Source organism: Notechis scutatus, chromosome 3 (assembly GCF_049901735.1).
Source record: "Notechis scutatus isolate UNSWTSFEM ecotype Mainland chromosome 3, rNotScu1.2, whole genome shotgun sequence".
NCBI classification, from domain to species: Eukaryota; Metazoa; Chordata; class Lepidosauria; order Squamata; family Elapidae; genus Notechis; species Notechis scutatus.
This window is the reverse complement of record NC_142011.1, coordinates 37,399,852-37,420,492: the sequence shown is the minus strand read 5'-3', so window position 1 is coordinate 37,420,492 and position 20,641 is coordinate 37,399,852. Positions and strand designations below refer to the sequence as shown.

Here is a 20,641-nt window from a genome sequence, read left to right as displayed (position 1 = left end):
CCCTGTACTTACCTGCATCCAAAACAGGCCACGTGGGGACTCCGGGGAGGGGTGGGGTGGGCGGGGCCTGCCAGGAGTGGGACTTGGGGGTTGTCCGAACTGCACAAAATCTTAGCTAGGGGGTCTCCCAAACCCCTGCGAACCCCCAGCAGCCCATCCCTGATCATATCTGTAAAAATAATGTTTATAGTGGATAGAAGTGATTACTCCTGGTCCAAAACATTCTGGTTTTTGTTTTTGCTTTCAATTTATGATTAGGGGTAGTGTTAATTATTTTATTAATCAAATTTCTAGGATACCTAATTCCAATGACGCTGAGCCGCTTAATGTATGTAAACAATAAAACAAAAAGCTAACACTCAAAATTATTGTCATTAAGAGGGAAAATACCAAACAGTTATGAAATATAAAATCATCAGAGATTAAAATGGAAAAAAAGTTGTCTGTACCCTTAAGCCAAGACCTGGGGGAAGAGCCATGTTTTCAGTGCTCTTTGAAAGGCCAGTGGGGTGGGGATCATACTAATTTGTGGGGGGCAGATGTTATTTCAGGGAAGATGCCATGGCAGAGAAGCCCTGTTTCTTAGATCCTACCTGATAACGTTGATGGGATCCAGAAAGAACCAACTGTCAAATCTTACAGGACAGTCAGAAACCAGAGCAGACCAATAATTAGGTCCACATAGGGTTTTAAAAGTTAGAGCCCCATGTACAGCACATTACATTTGTTCAATCATGAGTTGACCCAAACCTGAGTGACTATATATATTCTCCTGTTTTACCTAATTATAGCTCACATAACCTATGCTCTTACAGTTGCTTTTTATATACGTAATGGTAAGAAGTACTATTTTCTATGCATATACATTAAATTCTGCTAAAGGGGTATAATGCTATTAGTTTTAAGCTTAGAATGTAGCCTTTGTTTGTTATCTTTGTACCAATTGTTATTGCCTATGCTTTTCTTCCAGTCTTCTGGTCGTCGATTGAGATACCTAACACAACAAGACAAACCTACAACTGCTGTCTCTCCTTCATTAACTTCCAGTCTTTATTCAAGTTCTCACATGCCCAAGACAAGTAGATCTGTATCTTCTGATTCATTGAGCTCAGCAGATTACCAAAGCACGTCAGCTGGCAACATGGAGAAAAATGGTATTTACTTCTTATATTGCTATATTTTATAACTGTTTGAATCTGTATCTATATGAGAGACATATTAAATATATCAGCCCATCAGTATCACACACACACACACACACACACACACAGGGAGGGAGGGAGGGAAAGACGGGGGAATACCTTTCTTCAAGCAAGCTGGAACCGGAAGGTAAAACCAACGGCAGGGGAGGGAAATCTACTCTAGGGTGGCTTGCTGATGTTGATGGGAAAGTCGGTCCCATATTCCAGAGCTGCAGTAGTCACAGGACTGGCCCTTTGGTCATCCCGGAGCAGCTCCTCCAGTCCATGGCAGGCTGGTGCACCCGGGTGGAGGAGCAGCTACTCCGGGATGACCAAAGGGCCAGTCCTGTGACTACTTTAGCTCTGGAATATGGGACCAAATTTCCCACCAACGTCAGCAAGCCACTGTCAGTCAAAATTCATATTAGTGGTCCATGGAATTTAAAATTATAAGTTTGGTGGTCCCTGAGGTCCAAAAGGTTGGCGACCCCTGCATTAGAGCTTGAAGTGGCTGTTGATGGATGGGAGAAAATGTGCAAGTGTGCACAAGTGCCCAAGAGAGTGTGGCACAAGAACAGTGAGGTGTGTGGGGATGGGGAAAACTTACCCAAGCAACTGGTAATCTTCCCGTCAGCATCTCCATTGACTTTGCTTGTGGGAAGCCAGCAGGAAAAGATGCAGTTCACAGTCATATGACTGCAGTTGCCATTGTAAATTTGAATGATCACTGAACAAATGGTTATTAACTGAGAACTACCTCTACTTGATAGACCCACAATAGATAGACAGACAGACAGATAGATATAGATTGGTAGAGCTTGGTAGATGATGAGGCTAAACAAATCTCTCTGTATGAGTACTATCTTGTCTTATTTTGAAAATGGTCCGATGATTGAATAAATTACTATTTTTAGCTGAAGCTTTGTTTCTTTTAACAGAATACGAAGATCAGGACCTGGATGACAGAACTTCAAACAAGCAGTCAGTAAGAGAGAGAAGGCGACCAAAAGAAAGACGGAGAGGCACTGGAATCTTTACAAAGGATGTAGGTATTGTCATTCATACATGAAACCAAAGAATGAAAGATTAAATTCTGATCCACTGGGATGGATAGCGCATTAGACATATACCCCTACCTAATTGCTAAAGACATAGGGCATTATGTAATTCTAAAAGGAAAACAAAAGACCTTCATTGTATGTAATTGAAACTATAATTGTTACAATGTTTATTCTAAAGGTAGGAATAACATTGATTAAAAAACAAAATGCAAACAGTTTGCTTACTGTGTACAACCCTAATTAAAATAACAATATAGTACTGTTGGATGCATATTTAAGTAAGCAATTGGTTCACAATAGCTTCAGTAGTATTTTGCTGCAAATTAATCTGTCAAACTCTTAAATGTTCATTACAGTCATGTATTTGCACTGTTTTGCCCATCATCTTATCTAGAATATAGCTAAATCAATAGTTCCTTAGCTGAACTACTGGATATAATGCTCAGATTTTTTGCAATCTCCAGCACACCTTTGGAAAGTTACAGAAACCCCAAGATGAATTTTCAAAAGATTTTGTCAAATTTCTCTAGCTGGTTTAAAAGCTCATGAATTATTTAACGTGCTGTTGCATATCAGTAACTACTAGCAAGTCTCTCAGAAATTACAGTTATCCAACTCACAGTGTGGAGAAAGAGAAACATATTACAATGAAATTTATAGTGCTTAAAATGGATAATGAAACAAATGAGTAATGAAACAAGACCTTGCAGATTGATAGCATGTTTGTACTAAATTATAATAAAGAGATACAGGGATAAGGTATATCTAGCAACTCTGTTTCTAACATTCTTCAGAGAGCTTTTTCTAAAAATAGTTTACATTATGTTTTAAACATATTTTGCAGTCAACCAACTTACTATTTAGCTGGAGATTCATGTTCAAGCATTCAAATAATTTCAAGGCTTTAATTAATATAACTTACCAGACATTTTTCTGGTATATTCTGGTATAGTATTGTCTAAATAATACAGTATAAAAATGAGTATTGTTTGCCTCAGTAGGTTTCTTTAAGTACATTTTTAGTTAGCTTATGAAGAAAACTCATTTATTTCAAACGTTTATTTTATGTTTATTTTGTAGGATGAAGAAATAGATGGTACTGAAGAAGTAATGGAGAACAAGGTAAGCATAGAGATATAGATAGATATTCGTTGATGAGCTGTTTCATGTGAAATTTTGGTTCCAAGACTGTTTTTTTCAACTCATTAACATTTTAAAAGAAACAGATTTGATTTAAAATAATTTCCAGTACATCTTGTATTATTTTTCTGTCCCTTGTAATAAGTATTCTCTTCTTACCCTTCTATAATAATGATGATATTAGTATTTTTATTTGTTTTTCACTAAACTATAACTTGATATGTGATAATTATGAAGGCAATGCAGGAAGTTGTTGAGAACATAAAAAAGTAAGGCAGTCTCTTTGGAATAAGACTTTGGTGCTTATGAAAAGAAATACATGTTTTATTTTTTGCTCGGCCACATATGGATGAAATGATTTACGATATAATTGGAATGGCCATGCCATAAATCAGATTTATGCTTTTGCCAAAACCAGTAATGGCAAAATAACAGGGGTAAAATACAAAGAAATTTTTTCTATATAAATTATTAAGAAACCCAATGTATAGCAAATAAGGTAGTTTTTCATTTTTCAATCTGAAGTGATATTTGAACTAAGAAAAATATCAAATAATCTTGCCTAGAACAATATGTGGTACACTATAAGGATGCTTTCTACAAAGTAAAGTGAGATAACTATTTATATCAATTTTTTTTTTACTTCTGTAAAATTTCATCCAATTTGATTAACAATGCAAAACGCTCAGAAATTAGGCAAACTTTACTTCTTTTTTTCAGTTGTCTTTGTCAGGCTTTTATTAGTCAAACCTGATTTATTGCATGCCAGTGTCATATCTTTATATGTAATGATTAATTACACACAGGCCAGAAGTTTTGGGTGCTCTAACACTGGAGGTTTTTAAGAAGAAATTAGACAACCATTTGTCTAAAATGGTATAGGGTTCCCTGCTTGAGTAGAGCGTTGGACTTGAAGACCTCCAAGGTCCCTTCCAACTCATATTTTGTTATAGATTACTGTTATACAGTAACATTTTATTCAGTTCTTTTGTATTTTTATATTAGACTTTGAGATAATTTAGAATACTTTTAATCAAACATGAGAGTTGGAAAATGTATAATAAATATAGAAATATTTCAAATTTGTACTATAAATGCAGAAGAAACACACTTTACTGTGGAACGTTTTAGTTTTCTAAATGTGATATATCTCTATGTTGCAATGGTCTTAATTATTTTTAATAATGCTTTATTCTATTCAGAATTTCTTTTCTTTACAGTAACTATAAAAAAAATCATTTAGTCATGCCTATCATACCTAATTTTAAAAATACTGAGAATAAATCCATCGACATTGAATTACTACCTGAAATTACTAATATCTGGAGCACTAAAAATATGGAAAATGTGCTTGATTCAGGAGTAATACTAGAAAAAATATTTGTAAGTTTTATACAGTAAAAGATTCATTCACAGTAGGAAGGCTTATTGCAATGAGCATGAGGTTAGGCTACACAGTGTTGGAAACTAGTATATGAACTAGTCTTTTTCAGTGAGCATGTGAAAATGGGAATCTCTTATTGCATTTGTTATTTGTTTCTGAGGGAGTTTTGATATAAGGAGGAATGTCAATTGTAATAGATGTGCATCTGGAGTGAATGTTGGTATGCTGTGTGTGTGTGTGTGTGTGTGTGTGTGTATGTTGTGAGTTGTAGGTAACAATATATTAACTTGCAAGGTTGTATCTGAGTTAGAGATCATAATTTGCATAGAGTATCATGATTAGGTATATAGGTCTTGATTACACTTTTGGCTTACCAAAACTGTATGTACTTAACTCTTAACAGAAAATATTGCATGTGGCAAAAGTATAAGTGGATTTGAAATTTAGTTACCAAATTTAGTTTAGTTTATTTTTCTTTATTGTCACTGCACCTTGTACAATGAAATCAAACACCATCTTCAGTGCACATCACGACCATGACTATGAAAATAAAAACAAACACACATCCTTCACCCTTCACACATTGAACCGGAAGCCCCCGACACCACACCAACACTGCACCATACAGCTGAATTCAAAAGAGTCCTGGGATAGATGTTTTCCAGCCTATTTGTCCTTGTTTTTATTATTCTGTACCATTTGCCAGATGGTAATAGTTAAAAAAAAAGGGTTCCCAGGATGAAATGGATCTTTGAGAATGTTTTGAACTTTCTTAAGGCAGTGGGAGCTACAAAGCCCTTCCAAAGTGGGGAGAGGGCAACCAATGATCTTCTGGGCAATGACATTAACCCTCTGGAGTGTTTCCTATCTGCCACTATGCAATTGGCAAACCATACAGAGGTGCAGTATGTTAAAATGCTGTCTATGGTGCAGCGGTAGAAGGTCACCAGCAATTTTTCATTCAGTTGTTGTTTTCTGAGAAGTCTCAGGTAGTATAATCTCTGCTGGGCCCTTTTGACCAGGGCTGCAATGTGGGCACCCCAGGTCAGGTCCTCTTTTAGGGTAACATCCAGAAACTTAAAACTGGCCACTTGCTCCATTTGGTCTCCATTGATAAGCAAGGGCTGGATGTCTGATCTGTTCCTTCTATGATCCACTATAAGCTTCTTGGTCTTATTGGTGTTGAGGACCAAGTTATTGTCTCCACACCACAAAAGCAACCCATCCACCTCATCTCAGTAGGCAGACTCATCCCCCCCAGAGATAAGTCCCACCACTGTTGTATCATCTGCAAATTTAGCAATACTATAACTAGCATGAATGGGAATGTAGTCATGCACATAAAGAATATAGAGTAAGGGACTCAACATGCAACCCTGTGGTGTACCAGTGTTAAGAATAAGGGCTGAAGAGTTATGATTACCCAATCTGACCCTCTGTGAGTGGCCAGACAGGAAATCCATAATCCAAAGGCAGATTGAATTAAAAAGCCCAAGGTCCACAAGTTTAGATACTAGTCTATGTAGAAGAATTGTGTTAAATGTAGAACTAAAATCCACAAAAAGCATCCTCACGTAGCCCCCCCATCCCTGCTGTTCTAGATGAGTCAGAGCAGTGTGAAGAGTGATGGCTATAGCGTCCTCTGTAGATCTATTTTTTCTGTATGCAAACTGGTGTTTATCAAATGTATGTGGAAGACCAGAAATGATGTGCCGGCAGACCAATTTCTCAAAGCACTTCATAATGATAGGAGTGAGTGCCACTGGTCTGTAATCTTTGAGGTTATTGATAGGGAACTTTGGCAGCGTAACAGTGGTGGAAGTCTTCAAACAAGATGGAATAGTGGACTGGGATAAAGACCGATTGAAGATCCTGGTAAAGACTCCAGCCAACTGATCAGCACATGTTATAAGAACAGTATTTGATTAAATTAAACATGTACAAGAATAAACAGAATGCACAGAGAGGTTCAGAATGGAAAACAGTGTATGCAGTGATATGTAGATATTGTGAAGAAAGATGGAAAGCAAAGCAAAGTTTGAAAAGATGGAGAAGTAGAATATTTGCTGTGTGTATAAATTAGTTTTAACTATGTATTGTTGTCTTCCTCTTATTTGATGCTTTTAATTTATTTAACCTGCTATTTCTTATCCTTTTTCCACCCTCTTTTTCCACACTCTGCATACATAACTTACGTCAAAAGGGAATTGCATGAATGGTATGCAGTGTTGTGAAAAAACTACATGGATGATCCATGAAATCACCACTAGTTGAGTTTGACTGGGAGGAAATTGTATTTTTTATGCAAGTATATACAATATTATTTTCTTGTTAATTTTGCATTTCCTTGGGGAAAGAAATAAAGAGCCCTGCTTAAATCCTTCAAATTCTCAACCACAGGGCTATTTCTGCTGATCTGTATGGTATCTGTTTCTCATTTCTTTGCTTTATTATCAGAAACTTTGTTGCTCTCAAGAGCAATGACTTTATTAGGCCTATGTTCTCCTTTTTGTTTTCTGGGATATTGACTACCTAATATGGTGAGGTATGCCCCTGTCTATTTCATGTTGCTCTCACGCCATAAAATTTTCTTAGTAGTTGCATTTAGCTGGGTTTCTTGTAGTTGATTTGGAAGAAGGGCTATTTAAACAGTGATATATTATAGTTTTAACTGCTTCAGTGAATATGTGAATTCTGATGCTCTTTCTTTCTTTCTTTCTTTCTTTCTTTCTTTCTTTCTTTCTTTCTTTCTTTCTTTCTTTCTTTCTTTCTTTCTTTCTTTCTTTCTTTCTTTCTTTCTTTCTTTCTTTCTTCTCTTGCATGTTTTATTTCCTAGAACAATGCAGTGATACTGGATAACTTTCAGATACCTAGAAGCAAAAAGATAATTTTAGGTAGCTAAGATAAAACAATTATTGAATTATGATTGGACATGGGGAAAAGCTTCTAATATATCAGCTTTATAATCAGAAATTATCTGTGGCATTAAAATGTTATTGAAAGTTTTTTGGCAAATCTTTTTTTTTCTGTAATATACACTATTGGTGGGATATCAGACTACATCTCTTAGTATATCCATTTTTGTCATACTTTGAAAGGAATAGTCACCAAGTGACTGTTAAAGTCTAATTTGAATTTACTCCCTGCTTTGCATATACAACCAAACTGCAGGCTTGCCTAGGGAAATCTGTTGCAATTTTTAATTGGGTTCCCACAGTCTTTTCTTTGAGCTTTGTTCCTCATTTTGCTAGACAAGCCTGCAATGAGTATTTCTACCAGTAATACTACAAAGTTTGACAATCCATGTGATATAGAGGTAAAACAAAATAAATGCTATAAGTAAGTAGTATATTTATTTCAATCATTTGAAAACAGCAAAGTCCACATTCTGGACAGAAAAGGACCATTGGTTTGAAAGAGGGGTCAAACAGGCCATCTGCATTAAAATTGAATAGCCCTACCTCAACGGAGGGGGAAAGGACGTGACACCATCCATCTCCTGTCTACAACACAGTCCTTTCAGCAGTCCCAAGAAGGTTCCACACCAGTGGTGGTATGTTACCGGTTTGGACCAGTTAGTAAAAAAAAGCCTCCCAGGATCAGGCGAGAGGAGGGGAAAAAAGCCTCCCACAATCAGCCGAGAGGAGAAAGCGCAGGATCAGCCCTCCCTCCCGCCCCTGCACTTTTCTTTAATTTTTCAGCTGATTGGCACCGCAGGCCTCAGCTGGTATGGGGAAAGCTGCACGTGTGTGTTAGGTGCGTGCGCGTTCGGTGCGTGTTAGGTGCGCGTGCATGCAAACGATCACTGAACCAGTAGTGGAACAGGTAGGATTCCACTGCTCTTCCACACCCATTTTCACTCTGATTCAGGTGACCGTGAGGGTACAGATAAGCCCGCAAGTGGACTCAACCTCGACAGAGAACTGCAAAGGAATATAAATCTTTCCATTCCCCACCATTCAACCAGAAGTTGAAGAAGCTTCTTGGATGAGAAGTGAAATGTTTTCAAGGAACAAAAATCAAGAAAGCCCAGTTGCCTTTTGAAAAGCACTTTTGGGATTTTTATCACTAGTTTGATGGAAGGGGGAGGAGGTATGAGAGCAATTTTATTGCATGGACTTCAGGATGTTGGGGATATTTTTATTTAAGAATGTCCCCAATTAAACATTAAACATATTTAATGTTAAAGTGTTATGTCAGCTTATATTTAATTTCAAAAGATAATTATAAAGAAAATGATATTTGACTAATTGTGCTTGAAGTTTCTATTATTTCAAAAGATATAATAAAAATTGCCCATACAAAATAAAATTCTGTTAGTCTTCTATGGTTATATTTTTATATAAGCATATATTTTCTCATGATTTAAAAACCAAAAGAATGGGAAGAGGAGAAAAGGTAATAATAGAAAAAGATGATTCCTGGAAGTAATTTTATTTTCCTCCTTTCCCAAATGATCAAGCTAATATTTCAGTCAAGTTTAATCCTTCTGTATTTGTTCCAGAGAAGTACTGAGCACTTCAGAACATTTAATAATCAGAATCTCTGTAGTATACTGTCTTCTCTGTTGTAAATGAAAGGTGTCAGACAATCTTGAGGAAACTTCAGTTGTGTCTGAGAAAGCTATTTGTTTCTTTGGAGATATAGGTAGTCCTCAACCTACAACCATTTGTTTAGTGACCCTACAATGCTACAGAAGTGCAGATAAAGTGATTTATAACCAATCCTCAAATCTATAACCATTACAGCATCCCTATGATCAAAATTCCTGCAGTTGGCATCCGGCCTGCATTTACATCTGGGGTCATGTGATCACCATTTGCGACCTTCCCAGCCATCTTCAGGCCAGCAAAGCTAATGGGCGAAGCTGATTTGTTTAACAACCTCCTGATTCACTCAACAAGTCTGGCAAAGTAAAAGGTCATAAAATTTGATGTGATTCACTTAACAACTGCCTTGCTTAACAATGGAAATTCTGTTCTTAATTGTGGCCGTAAGTTGGGGACTATCAGTATTAATATTAGGACAGAAACTCTGTGATTTAAGATTCCATGAACTCTTTTGAATGGCATAAATATGAGCTGAAACATGATCTGTTCTCCACATAAGTCATAAAATTAGACAAAAAACCCCAACTAAACCAATGAGTCAAAAACAAATGACCTGTTCATTTATCTATTGAAGAAAATGATCCAAAGCTGCATATTTCTGTGTGTGGCAAAGTATGTGAGCCTTTTGGATTATCAGTTCATTTGAATCAAAGATTCCTACTGAACTTCCAGTAGGATTTAAACCAGTTGGCTCAACTGAAATGCTTCCCAAGCAAATCACCATCTTAAGGGAATGAGCTATGCTAACAACCTTTTGAAGAGTGATGTCAAATATCTATTGCTTTGCCTATGTTATGGTTGCTATTTATCAAGTAAGATAAATAACTATCAGAAAGTCCATGATGAACCTTTTATCTGAAAAGGGAGTTGAGAATTATCAGGGTTTTTTTAAAAAAAAAAGTTTCTACCATAAAGGTAAACTGCTATTAAAGTTTCTAAATAAAGTAGAGCATTTTAATTAGCACTAGAAAGTTGTAAAATGGAATCATTACATATGGATTTGATGACTAGTATTATTTATAAGTTATAAAATATATATACTATGTTGTATAGCAAGAGCTATACAGTTTTATTTATATTTGATGTAAAAGAAGACATAAGTCATTTCTTCTGTATATACATTGCATATTTATGATATTTGGCCCATGAAAATGTTTCTAAAGAGGAGATGCTCTGAATAAAGAAAGCTAACCTGGTCTTTCAGGTCTCCCACGAATGGATTCATTGCTACTGTAACTGAATCCAACCACTTTACTACTGGTTATGCCCTCCTTCCCTCCCTTCCTTCCTCTTTTCCTAGCATTAGAGCTTCTCTAGAGACCTAGGTCTTCATTTACTGTAATGTGTCCCAAGGAGACTAAATGTCTTTGTTTTCTTGACTGTCTATTATATTCCTAGGCGTTTTCTCCGACACCAAAGTTTAATGCTCTCCCTCCCCTTTTTCTTCAAAGTCCAACTTTCACTTCCATACAGTATCACAGGCAATACTATGGTAATACTATATTTGTAGACAATTGTGGGTTCAGACATTTCATGGCATTCTAATATTTTTTTTCCAAAAACCTTAAATCCCTGCTCTTCCAAATGCTAATCTGCTATTTATTTCTTAACTACTACTCGCTTTATTGATCCTAAAAGGCAGAAGCTATTCAAGACTTTGATACTTTCATTGTCAGTTCTAAGGCTGGTTGTTCTATCTGTTTCATTAGTTTGGACTTTTTTATATTTAGCTTCAGTCCTATTTCTTTTACCGTCCTCCTTGACTTTCATTACTAGAGCCTTCAGAACTTTTGCATGTTCAGATGTCACCATAATATCTTTAGCATAGTAGAGTTATTGTTTCTTTACAGTAACTTAGAAATAAATGTCATGAATTTGTTGCCTATGATAACCTCTGCTTTCCTGTGGTCTGGTTTTTTAATTAGATTTTTTTTTTTTTGCATGGATAATTTACTTGCATGCTAAGCGACTTTATAGAAAGGTATGTTAACTTTCACCAACATCATTTTTCCAACAAATATAGCATAAAATACAGTTTTTACAATGTCACCTAAGTCTGGATTTGTTAAGAAGTATCTGCTTTCTGTTTCAGATGTTATTGGGTCTTAGGTCACAAAAAGCCTACAAAAATTACGTTTGTATTTTAAACACTTTCAGTACACTATAATTTTAAAGTCATGGATTTTGCTATGATCAAATGCTAATACACCAAATGCTCTTCCTTAGTTTCTCTGTTTATAACAGTCTTTGAATGAAAAGTGGGCTCTCTAGCGTGTATATCTTGGCTTGAAGCCTAGGAAATGGCCTTCAAGTCGGAATGGATCTTCTTTCCTCATTTTTTTAGCTTATTGCTATTTTTGTTGCATGTACATACTGTTCTCTTTAGCCACTTACACAGTATTTACATTAATTTGTTTGTTTCTAAAACTTCCCTTTAAATGTGATTAAACTCCCAAATGTGCCAAGATTATGGCTTGTGGGGGATGAAAGAAAGTTGTCGTTCTTGTGGATTTCTGCCTTTCTGTTTGTCTTCCTAACCAGAGTTATGGATAAACTAAATGAGACTTGAAACATTTGGCTAACTAAAAAAGTGAAAAGTCATTTTATTTGACAGTACTAATTCATAGGAATTTATGTGACCCTTAATACGTGCAACAGAAAAAAAAAAAAAAAAAAAAAACCTTGACTGCCAGTCAGTGAAGGCAGATGTCTGAATGGACATGTAAATTCCTGTGTGTTTAAATGCTGAAAGGGATCCTCCCATTAAGAGAACTTGTTGCTTGGTGTTAGAGCAGCATTCATTACTCAGTTCATTGCAGGCAAACAACTTTGCTTGTTTTCTTTTACAGGAAGTAGCTGCATTGTTTTTGCATCAGCTTAGTTTAGACTAGAGCCAATTTCTCTCTATCTGACAACACGAAACCTTTTCACAGTATATAGTCTTCAGTATAAGGTAGAGTGCTTTTTAGTGGCAACTCCCATGCAGTGGAATATCATCCTTCCAGAATTGCATGCAATCCCTTTTGCAAATCTCTGAAGATCTTCTGTTCCAATGGGTGTTTAGGAATTAACTACCAGCCAGTTCTGGTAGTTTCTTTTATTTTGTTGTTACTGCGATAAGTTCCTTTCCCCCCCCCCCCCCCCCCCCCCCCCCCCCCCCCCCCCCCCCCCCCCCCCCCCCCCCCCCCCCCCTAGTTTTCAACACCTGGAATAGATTGGGGTGGTTCATCAGTAGCAAAAAAATGTTGATTTGCCAAGTATGACTTCTAGCCATATGAAAGTTTTTCAAAAGCAGCAGTTTTCTGAAGTGATAGGATTCTGCATGTTAGAGAAGATTAAACAGTAAGTTGAAAGTGGAGGTTGAAATAAAAAGTTATAGTGTACAATGTTCCTATTCAAAACAAGCAATACACTTTATTAAGATACTACATTCCTTCTTCTATTTTTGGGGTTTATTAGTTTTTTAGCCCTTCTTCCTCCCTCCAATAATCATATGTCATGTCACGATCACAGACATAGTAGTTCTTCCTTGAACTTTTGGACTTCCCGTCTCCTAACTTTGTTTCTAAAGACTTGTCATAATTTTGCAAACTGTAAAGTAGCTCAGAGTTTACATGCTTTGTGCAGATTGCGTTACTTTGACTATGAACGAATCCATGCACTTCTTTGAAATTAAAGTAAAAGAGGAAATGAATGTTCAATCAAAATACCAAGTGGTTTGTTATTTCCTATAATATGCTTGTTATAGGAAATAACAAATGTTATATAAATTATGGGAATAACGTACTTGTTATTCCCAAAATTTCCTCAGCTGACTTTTGATTATTTATCTGTCTATTTTATCTCTCCGTTTATTCAGGAGCTCAAAGTGGCTACACAATAACTTCCTCCTCCCATTTTTCCCATGATAGTTCTTTGAGTTAGGCTGATCTGAGAAAAGGGGACTTGTCCCCAGGTTACCAAGTGAGCATCCACAGTTATTGGAGACAAAATTAAAGGAACCTAAGGCCAGTATGGACTTTGTGTATTGGAAATATAGCAGAAAATGGAGATCATGTTGTTTAAATGTATGGTGCATTTTAAACTGGAGAGATGGCAAGGGATTAATTTTGCTATAAATAGCTAAAGTGATTGTTTGTGCTCATGGGTGAAATTATTTAGCTTGGCAATTGGCCAGATACAGTACCTTAGGTATATATGAGCTCAATATAGGTATTATGAAATCCACAGTGTTCACTAGGTGAAGGTTTGAGATAGCTGCCTCTCAGATAACAGCATTTTGTATAAATATCTGCAGAATAGATTTCATGCAAGCCAGCTCCCACAGGTTTTGTACTATCTGAACAGAACTACTGTGGAAGTAGAATTATAAAGCTACCCTAACTGCTTTCCATTGATTTTCCTTCCATCGCACATACTAACTACATAAAAAAAGGGGAGCTTAATGTTATAAGCACTGATACTCCTAATTTTTCTGAATATCAGAAGGGGTTCCTCAAAAGGCTGTACTGAATGGTTATGAATATTGTGAGTTCTGACACTGACTAAATTCTTAATATTGAGGCATTTAAAAACTCTATTGAGAGGCAAATGGTTCAACTATTTTGGTTTCATATTAAAATCTAAAAAGAATACCCAGTTTTCTTTTGATGACTTACCAGTTTTTTTAACTTTTCAACATTACTTATCTCTTAATCAGTGACAGAGATGAGCAATAAGTAAAAGAGAAAATAGTGTTATGCTCCTTGATCTACCCTCTAGTCTGATGCACTGGGATATGTAATTTAACTAACTGGAAGATAATTCTTCCGTTGATTAAATCTTGGATAATTACTGAATTAATTTGAGGCAAGCATGAAATATAGACCATATGTTATGGAATAGACTGCCTTATAAGATGTTTTGAAAACTAGCAGAATATAGGTTTCTTGAAGAAATTCTGGAATTTGAAATTAGTATAACTTAATAGATTGAAAGAAATTGTTAAGGTATATTGTACCAGTGTACAGTACTACATTTCTGGTTCATATTAATTTCCAATTATTAAACTAATCTAAAGGAATGATTCATCCTATTACAAAAGATTTTCAAAAGGTGACTAATAACTCCTGGAAATGTGAAATATGAATTTCATTTCTAATGGGAATGTCTTGAGAATGAAGAAAGATCGTTATTAATACGCAATATATCTTTCTGACAACTCTCCTCTCCCTGCAGTGCTCTTGTTGAACTAAAGTATTGTTATTTGGTTTGGGAGAAAATACCATTTTAGAGACTTGAATAACGAGCTGAAACAAAAGCCATAACTTTTTTTAAAAATGTTCTATTAATAGCCATTTTTAGAACAATGCCAAGATTGATCTTTTATTGTGGCATTCTGATAAAAATTATTAAAATGGGAGAATATGTTTATGAGTACTACTTACAGAGGCAAAATCAGTTGAAATAATTCTGAGTTTGTAGCCAAGTGTCCAGTGGTGTATTAACCATTAAGCAGACTAAGCACGTGCTTAGAGCACCAGGCCCAAAGGGGGTACCACAAAGTTGAGAAAGACAGAAAAAATGAAGATTTGTAAAAAGATTTGTATGTACAAAGGAGGGGAGCACCAAGATTTGTCAGTGCTAAGGGCACCAGTGAGCCTTAATCCTCCACTTCAAGTGTCCATTTTAGTTCTTTTTTAAACTTTTAATTGGAATGTTTGTTCATAATTGGTTAAGTTCAGGATCTTAAAACTGGCTCACAGAACTTGAATTGTGTAATTTGTTTTCCCTTTAAATATCAAGTTCTGCTCTCCCTTCCCACTGTACTAAGTACCTTCTAGCAGAAGCTAAACTACTGCTGGTTATGAATAACTCTATTGTTCTGGTTATATTGACAATGTTTAAAAAGATTGTGTGTGTGTATAATTAGGAGATTATTAACGAGGGTTAAGCGAGCCTTCCTTCAAAATGGTGTTTGATGCTCTTTGCTGGCATCGTAGCTTGCTTTTAATTGTTATCATTTGCTAGGCAATTATGAAGGAAAAAGAAAAAGGAATCAGCAAATGTGCATTCAGACTTTTTTTTTTTTTTTTTTTTTGAGATATGGGACAATCACATGGATTTACAGAAATCGACCTTCACTAGCAAGTTTAGTGTAAATAGACAATTCTATGAGAATTGCATACTGCTTTTCCCAAGAAAATGTATTTTCCTTCTTTGTCTTTATTATTGTCATTGGTCAGCATTATTTACATTTTTGTAACAAGTTTACAAGATTCGAATACATAGACATTTTAATTGATTAACAAAAACAAAATGATTCCTACTACAAAACACTATACATACAAGATTCAGAATACTAAAAATCTAATATTTAAAACTGATTAATAAAATTATCAACCTACTTCATGAATAAAATATTAAATTAATTTTACTAAATTATTCAATGTGTTGAAGTGTGTATATATCCACACATAGGGAGAACCTTATTGTGGTTAGTTGGTGGTGAGATACAACGAAGGCTAAAGCATGTATACAGTACAGTATAGAAAGCATAATAAAATTTGGTATAGTCACAAGACCTTAACATTAGGAATGGATTAAGCAGCATAAAACAATAGCAGCCAAAATAAATTTTGTGATGCTCCTAGAGATGTTAACCTTCTAGTCTGAAAGTAAAAAAATGAATAAACTCCTCATCAGAACAGGTGGGGCTTCTGTTAATAAGCAGAGTTATGAAGGAAGGGGCATTGAAGAACATATGATGTAAAGTCTCAGTTTCCCCCACTGTCATAGACAGGTTTGCAGATTTGCACTGCCAAAAGTGTATTGTTACTCTTCATGTCCAGTCCAGCAAAGTAGGAATAACATACCTCTTGTTCTCTATTATATTTTTGACTTTCTCCCGATTAGCAGAAAATGTGACAACGATGGTAATTGTTCTAATTTCTAATAGGCAGAAGTAAGGCCTACTTGATTGTCATATACTTGTTTTACATGCAGTTTAATAATAATAAAGCCTTTTAAAATACTTGTGAAATTTTTTAATTTGTAATCTGCTTGATTGATTGATTCCAAACATGGTTAAACCAGAATCACTGAATTCAAAGGATGGGAGTAAGTAACAGCTAACAAGTCTTATTATTTCATCAGTCTTACTTTTAAATAATACTAAATCTGGATTTATCAAGCAGAATTTGCCTGCTGCCACTATATTCTTAATTCTGAAAAACCAAAGTTGTTGAGTTCACAAAGTGGGGGATTTCAGAATGTTTTCTTAGAATAAGTATGGTATTCATATGCATCTCTTAGTAAAGTGATGACATCCAAACTAATTTAGCAAATATATAACTCTGAGAAATCTGTTTTATGAACTGTGCTACTTAGTTTAACAGAGTACGTGTACTTGTTCCATATAGAGATATACTTTAATATTGCCTGTGTAAATCTGCTAATCTGTTTCAGTTAATAACATTTAGTCTATGTTTAAGAGACTTCAATTTTGCACTCCTTGTACCTAACCTACCTAATGTTGATTCTAAACTGTTACAAATCTTGAAAAAGCAGCAAGCTCTTCTTACAATTATATTAAACAATGGCTAGATTTTAGACTGTACAAGTTTGCTGAATTCTGTGGAGTTGTCTACCTTGAAGCTTTCTGGGTTTCTGGAACCGATAGCTTTCTTTCTCATACAAGTAGCAGTCCAAATCCCAAGTTGAAAGTGAATCTATGCCTTTGGCTTTCCTCCAGCATTCCTCACTGAGCAAGTAAGAATTTGGAATGTCAGAAAATAGCAAAAGGGGAGGGAAGATACAAGTGTGTGAAGGCGTTCCTGATTTGGAGGACGGAACAAAACACAGCTTCATCTGGATTGCCCTTTTCTGAAGCAGCATTCCTTCCTTATTTGTACTTTCTCACTGATGATGCAGCTCAGTTCCAGCAATGAAGATCTGTCTCATAAATGCTGTGGATTAAAAATGCTCTTCATGGAACTCTCTTCCTAGCTGGACAAATGGACCAGTCTTCAGGGGTTGTCATTTTTGTGATCAGATTTCTTTTGTTTGGTTATCTGGAAACATCCTGGCTTTGCTGTACGGAAACTGTTGTTTAGCAAGAAATATTTTGGAAAATCTGAGGACTGATTTAGTTCTGAGGTTGGCTCTCTACGATTACAGAAGCTCCCTGGTTCTATCTTGCCATGATTAAAGAATTATGGAATACTGCTGACTGTAATATGTTTTTTACAAGCATTATCTGGATGCTTAGAAACTTAATACTTTGAAGAATGGATAAAACCCTGTAATTATCAAACCAGTTTCTTCTTACTTTAGACATCACTATACATCTTCAGCCAGAGACAGAGGAGTACTATCTTATTGCTACTGAAAGTTGCCTTGCTACCACCCTGAATGGACCATGTCTTCCTTGTATACCAGGAATAAGGAGTATACTCGAAGCAAAAAGTCTCAGTCTGATTCTCCCCCATCATCTCCTTCCCCGATTGCAAAGACATTCAGAGTAAGCAGTCACTTAATTTCTATATATTTATTTCAACTTCCTAAGGGCTTGTCTTAATTACACATTACATATATCTTTCCTAAATGTAGTCTCAGTGCATAGTTCATTTCTGATCTGAAGTACTTATCTTGGAAAAGCCCTAACAAGGCTCTATTATAGAAGGAGACTTCAGCGACACAAAACCTCTTAATTTTATCTGTAGTTACTGCCTCCTATTTCTTCATAAAGATCAGAAATTGCATTAGCTACATATTTTGTACCAGCACATAGGTTTTTTTTAAAACAGAAATGAGACAAAACCTGAACAGCTTGTTAAACTGCTTTGTTTCTCAAGTCCAAAATACTTAAATATTCCATTTTAAAGTTTGGTGGTGTATTGATAGAATGATATGATGTGTAATACTCTAAAATAGCCTGGATACAGCAATTGTCATTGTTTCATATTATTTCTTCAAATGACAAGAATCCCATTTGCAAGTTACAGAGAAACTTGAGGACTCAGATTCTTCAGACATTTCCTTGAGTTGTTCTTTTTCGGTCTCAGAAGTGTAAAAAGAGACGAGGTAATATTAGTTGATTAAAACATTACCCGTACTTTATATCACTAGGGAATACTGAACAAATTGAAATGTTTCTCTATAGCAATAGTTATTACAAACTTCCCACAGATATGTAGTGTCCACATTGTCTTAATTTTAAAAGAAAAAAAGTAGGAATACAATAGGTGTACCAGATTAAAGAAATTTGCTGTGCCAAAAATGGGACACTCCTTTAATCTTGGAACTTTGCTCTCCACCAGGAGTGTTCTACTTGTTGTGATGGCAGAAATCTATGGGCTTCTATGGTGTTGGGGTGAATGAAAGGAGTTTTGGATATGCTGAATCCCAGATCTTCTCATTTTTCCAAACGTGCCCTTCAAATTTACTTGTGCTAAAGATGATGTGGGCAATTTTCTTTTTATACAGTACAATCACATTCTGAAAATTTAAAAACAATTCTAAAGAATCCAATAAAGGCAAACTAACATCTAATACTTATTTTATAATGCTGTGACGTATATGTTTACTTCTGTTTGTTTTGCAAATTTGATGGAAAATATGAATTACTGTCTTTAACTTCAAGTCCTGAAGAATGTTTCTCTTGGCTAAGAATTTATCTCTGGAGAAAATATCATAATAATTGTTAACAATTTTTTTAAACTTGTAAGATCACAGGTTGTTTTTGCTGTTAGTTAATATCCTCGGGAATTTCTATCCCATTATTTCTATTACCATTTGTAACTGTCCACATTGCTTCTTTGTGCCTCATTAGTAGTTTTCATTACCTCAATCCAGCTTTCTGAACTGACCTTGCATTTTCTTCCTGCCTTCTTGTGTCTCATCCCTTTGCATTCAATTTTCTTGCTGTTCTTCTTCTTCTTCCCTTCAATAGCAATACCGAGAGTATTAATATCTTCCAGTTTGAAAAGCAGTGAAACCATGTAAAATGACGATATCTATACTCTCTATTCAGTTGATTGCTTAATGAGGCATTTTTCTTCTTCTTTCAATTAAGAGGCTCATCAACATTCATTGTTAAAGAAATAAACCAGTCTTTTGTTACACCAAATGGTAAACAACTTAGAAAGACACCCTTCAGCTACATGCTTATCCTCTTTTGCTTTTTTGTAGTTTTCTTGCTTCTATATAATTACAACATAGAAGAACTATGTCAATCCTATTTAGACACTTTAATTTTAAAATTAAATTGATTTGCATAATTGCAGAATACATTTAAACATAAACCAATTATAGATTGGAAAATTGTGTAAAATAAACAGTACAGTTAATAATTGCAAAGAAACTAAAAATGAATGTCTTTGGTTTGGGGTTTTGGCCTCATTCTCTCTCTTTTTTTTATTCTTTTTGACTTCCCTAACACACAAATCAAGTGACCATTTACTCTGCTGTTATGAATTGGTCCTTTACCCCTAGCGACTTTATAGATAGATTTCCTCCATGATGATCTATCCTAATCTGGTCTTTCAGATCGTTTAGTGTTGCACCCATTGCTACTGCAACTGAATCCATTCACCTTGTTGCTGTTCTTTTTCCTTCTACTTTCCCCACCATTAGACCCTTTTCCAGAGAGTTGAGTCTTTGAATAATGTATCCAAGGTAGAACAATTTGTGACTGGTCATTTGTGCCTTCATGAGATTTAACTTGATTGCATCTTTAGTTTTCCCTTATAACTCTGTTCATTTGCTTGAGTCATCTGAAGCTATTTGCTCTAGGACTATATTTTTGCAATGTAGCTTTTAAATTTTTAACTTTTATGGGATTGATAGCTGGGGAAACATTTCTTTCAGTATTTTTGTTAGATTAGGGCCAGTGTAGATAGCAGCACCTAACTGCCTTTAGCTAATCATGAAAGCTGAGCAGGGTCTACTCTGATTAGTATTTAGATGCAGTACATGAGAATTTAAGGAACATTAGCAAGACTGGAATGTTGAAAAGAAACCTCCCAGAAGGCAATGGTAAACCACTTCCATATTGTTGCCAAGCTCTGGAGCCTACCGCAGCACCAAACTATTAAAACAGGCTGATGCATTCTGGAAATCTAAACATGGAACTACAAAAACTACAATGACCATTCAATACTATAGAATATATTACTGTTCAAGACTTATGACATAAGGGCAAACGAATAATGAGCAATTGACAGTTTATGGGGAACATGGCCCAAAGAATATCTGAAATTAACACAGAGAGCATCAAATAAAAAT

The 20,641-nt window shown here is 35.5% G+C and overlaps 1 protein-coding gene across 7 annotated transcripts in view; it reads left to right on the top strand.

Moving 5' to 3' along the window:
* PPP1R12B (protein phosphatase 1 regulatory subunit 12B) overlaps nt 1–20,641 on the top strand; it is a 109,829-nt gene that overhangs the window by 54,051 nt on the left and 35,137 nt on the right. For 6 of the 7 annotated variants that reach the window (XM_087962440.1, XM_087962439.1, XM_087962438.1 and 3 more), the window contains 3 exons: nt 971–1,154; nt 2,120–2,226; nt 3,323–3,364. In XM_087962440.1, the coding sequence (XP_087818566.1) occupies nt 971–1,154; nt 2,120–2,226; nt 3,323–3,364 (333 nt within the window). Of the gene's footprint in view, nt 1–970; nt 1,155–2,119; nt 2,227–3,322; nt 3,365–17,181; nt 17,877–20,641 lie in introns of those variants that run through there. The other variant, XM_087962441.1, reaches the window with a different exon arrangement.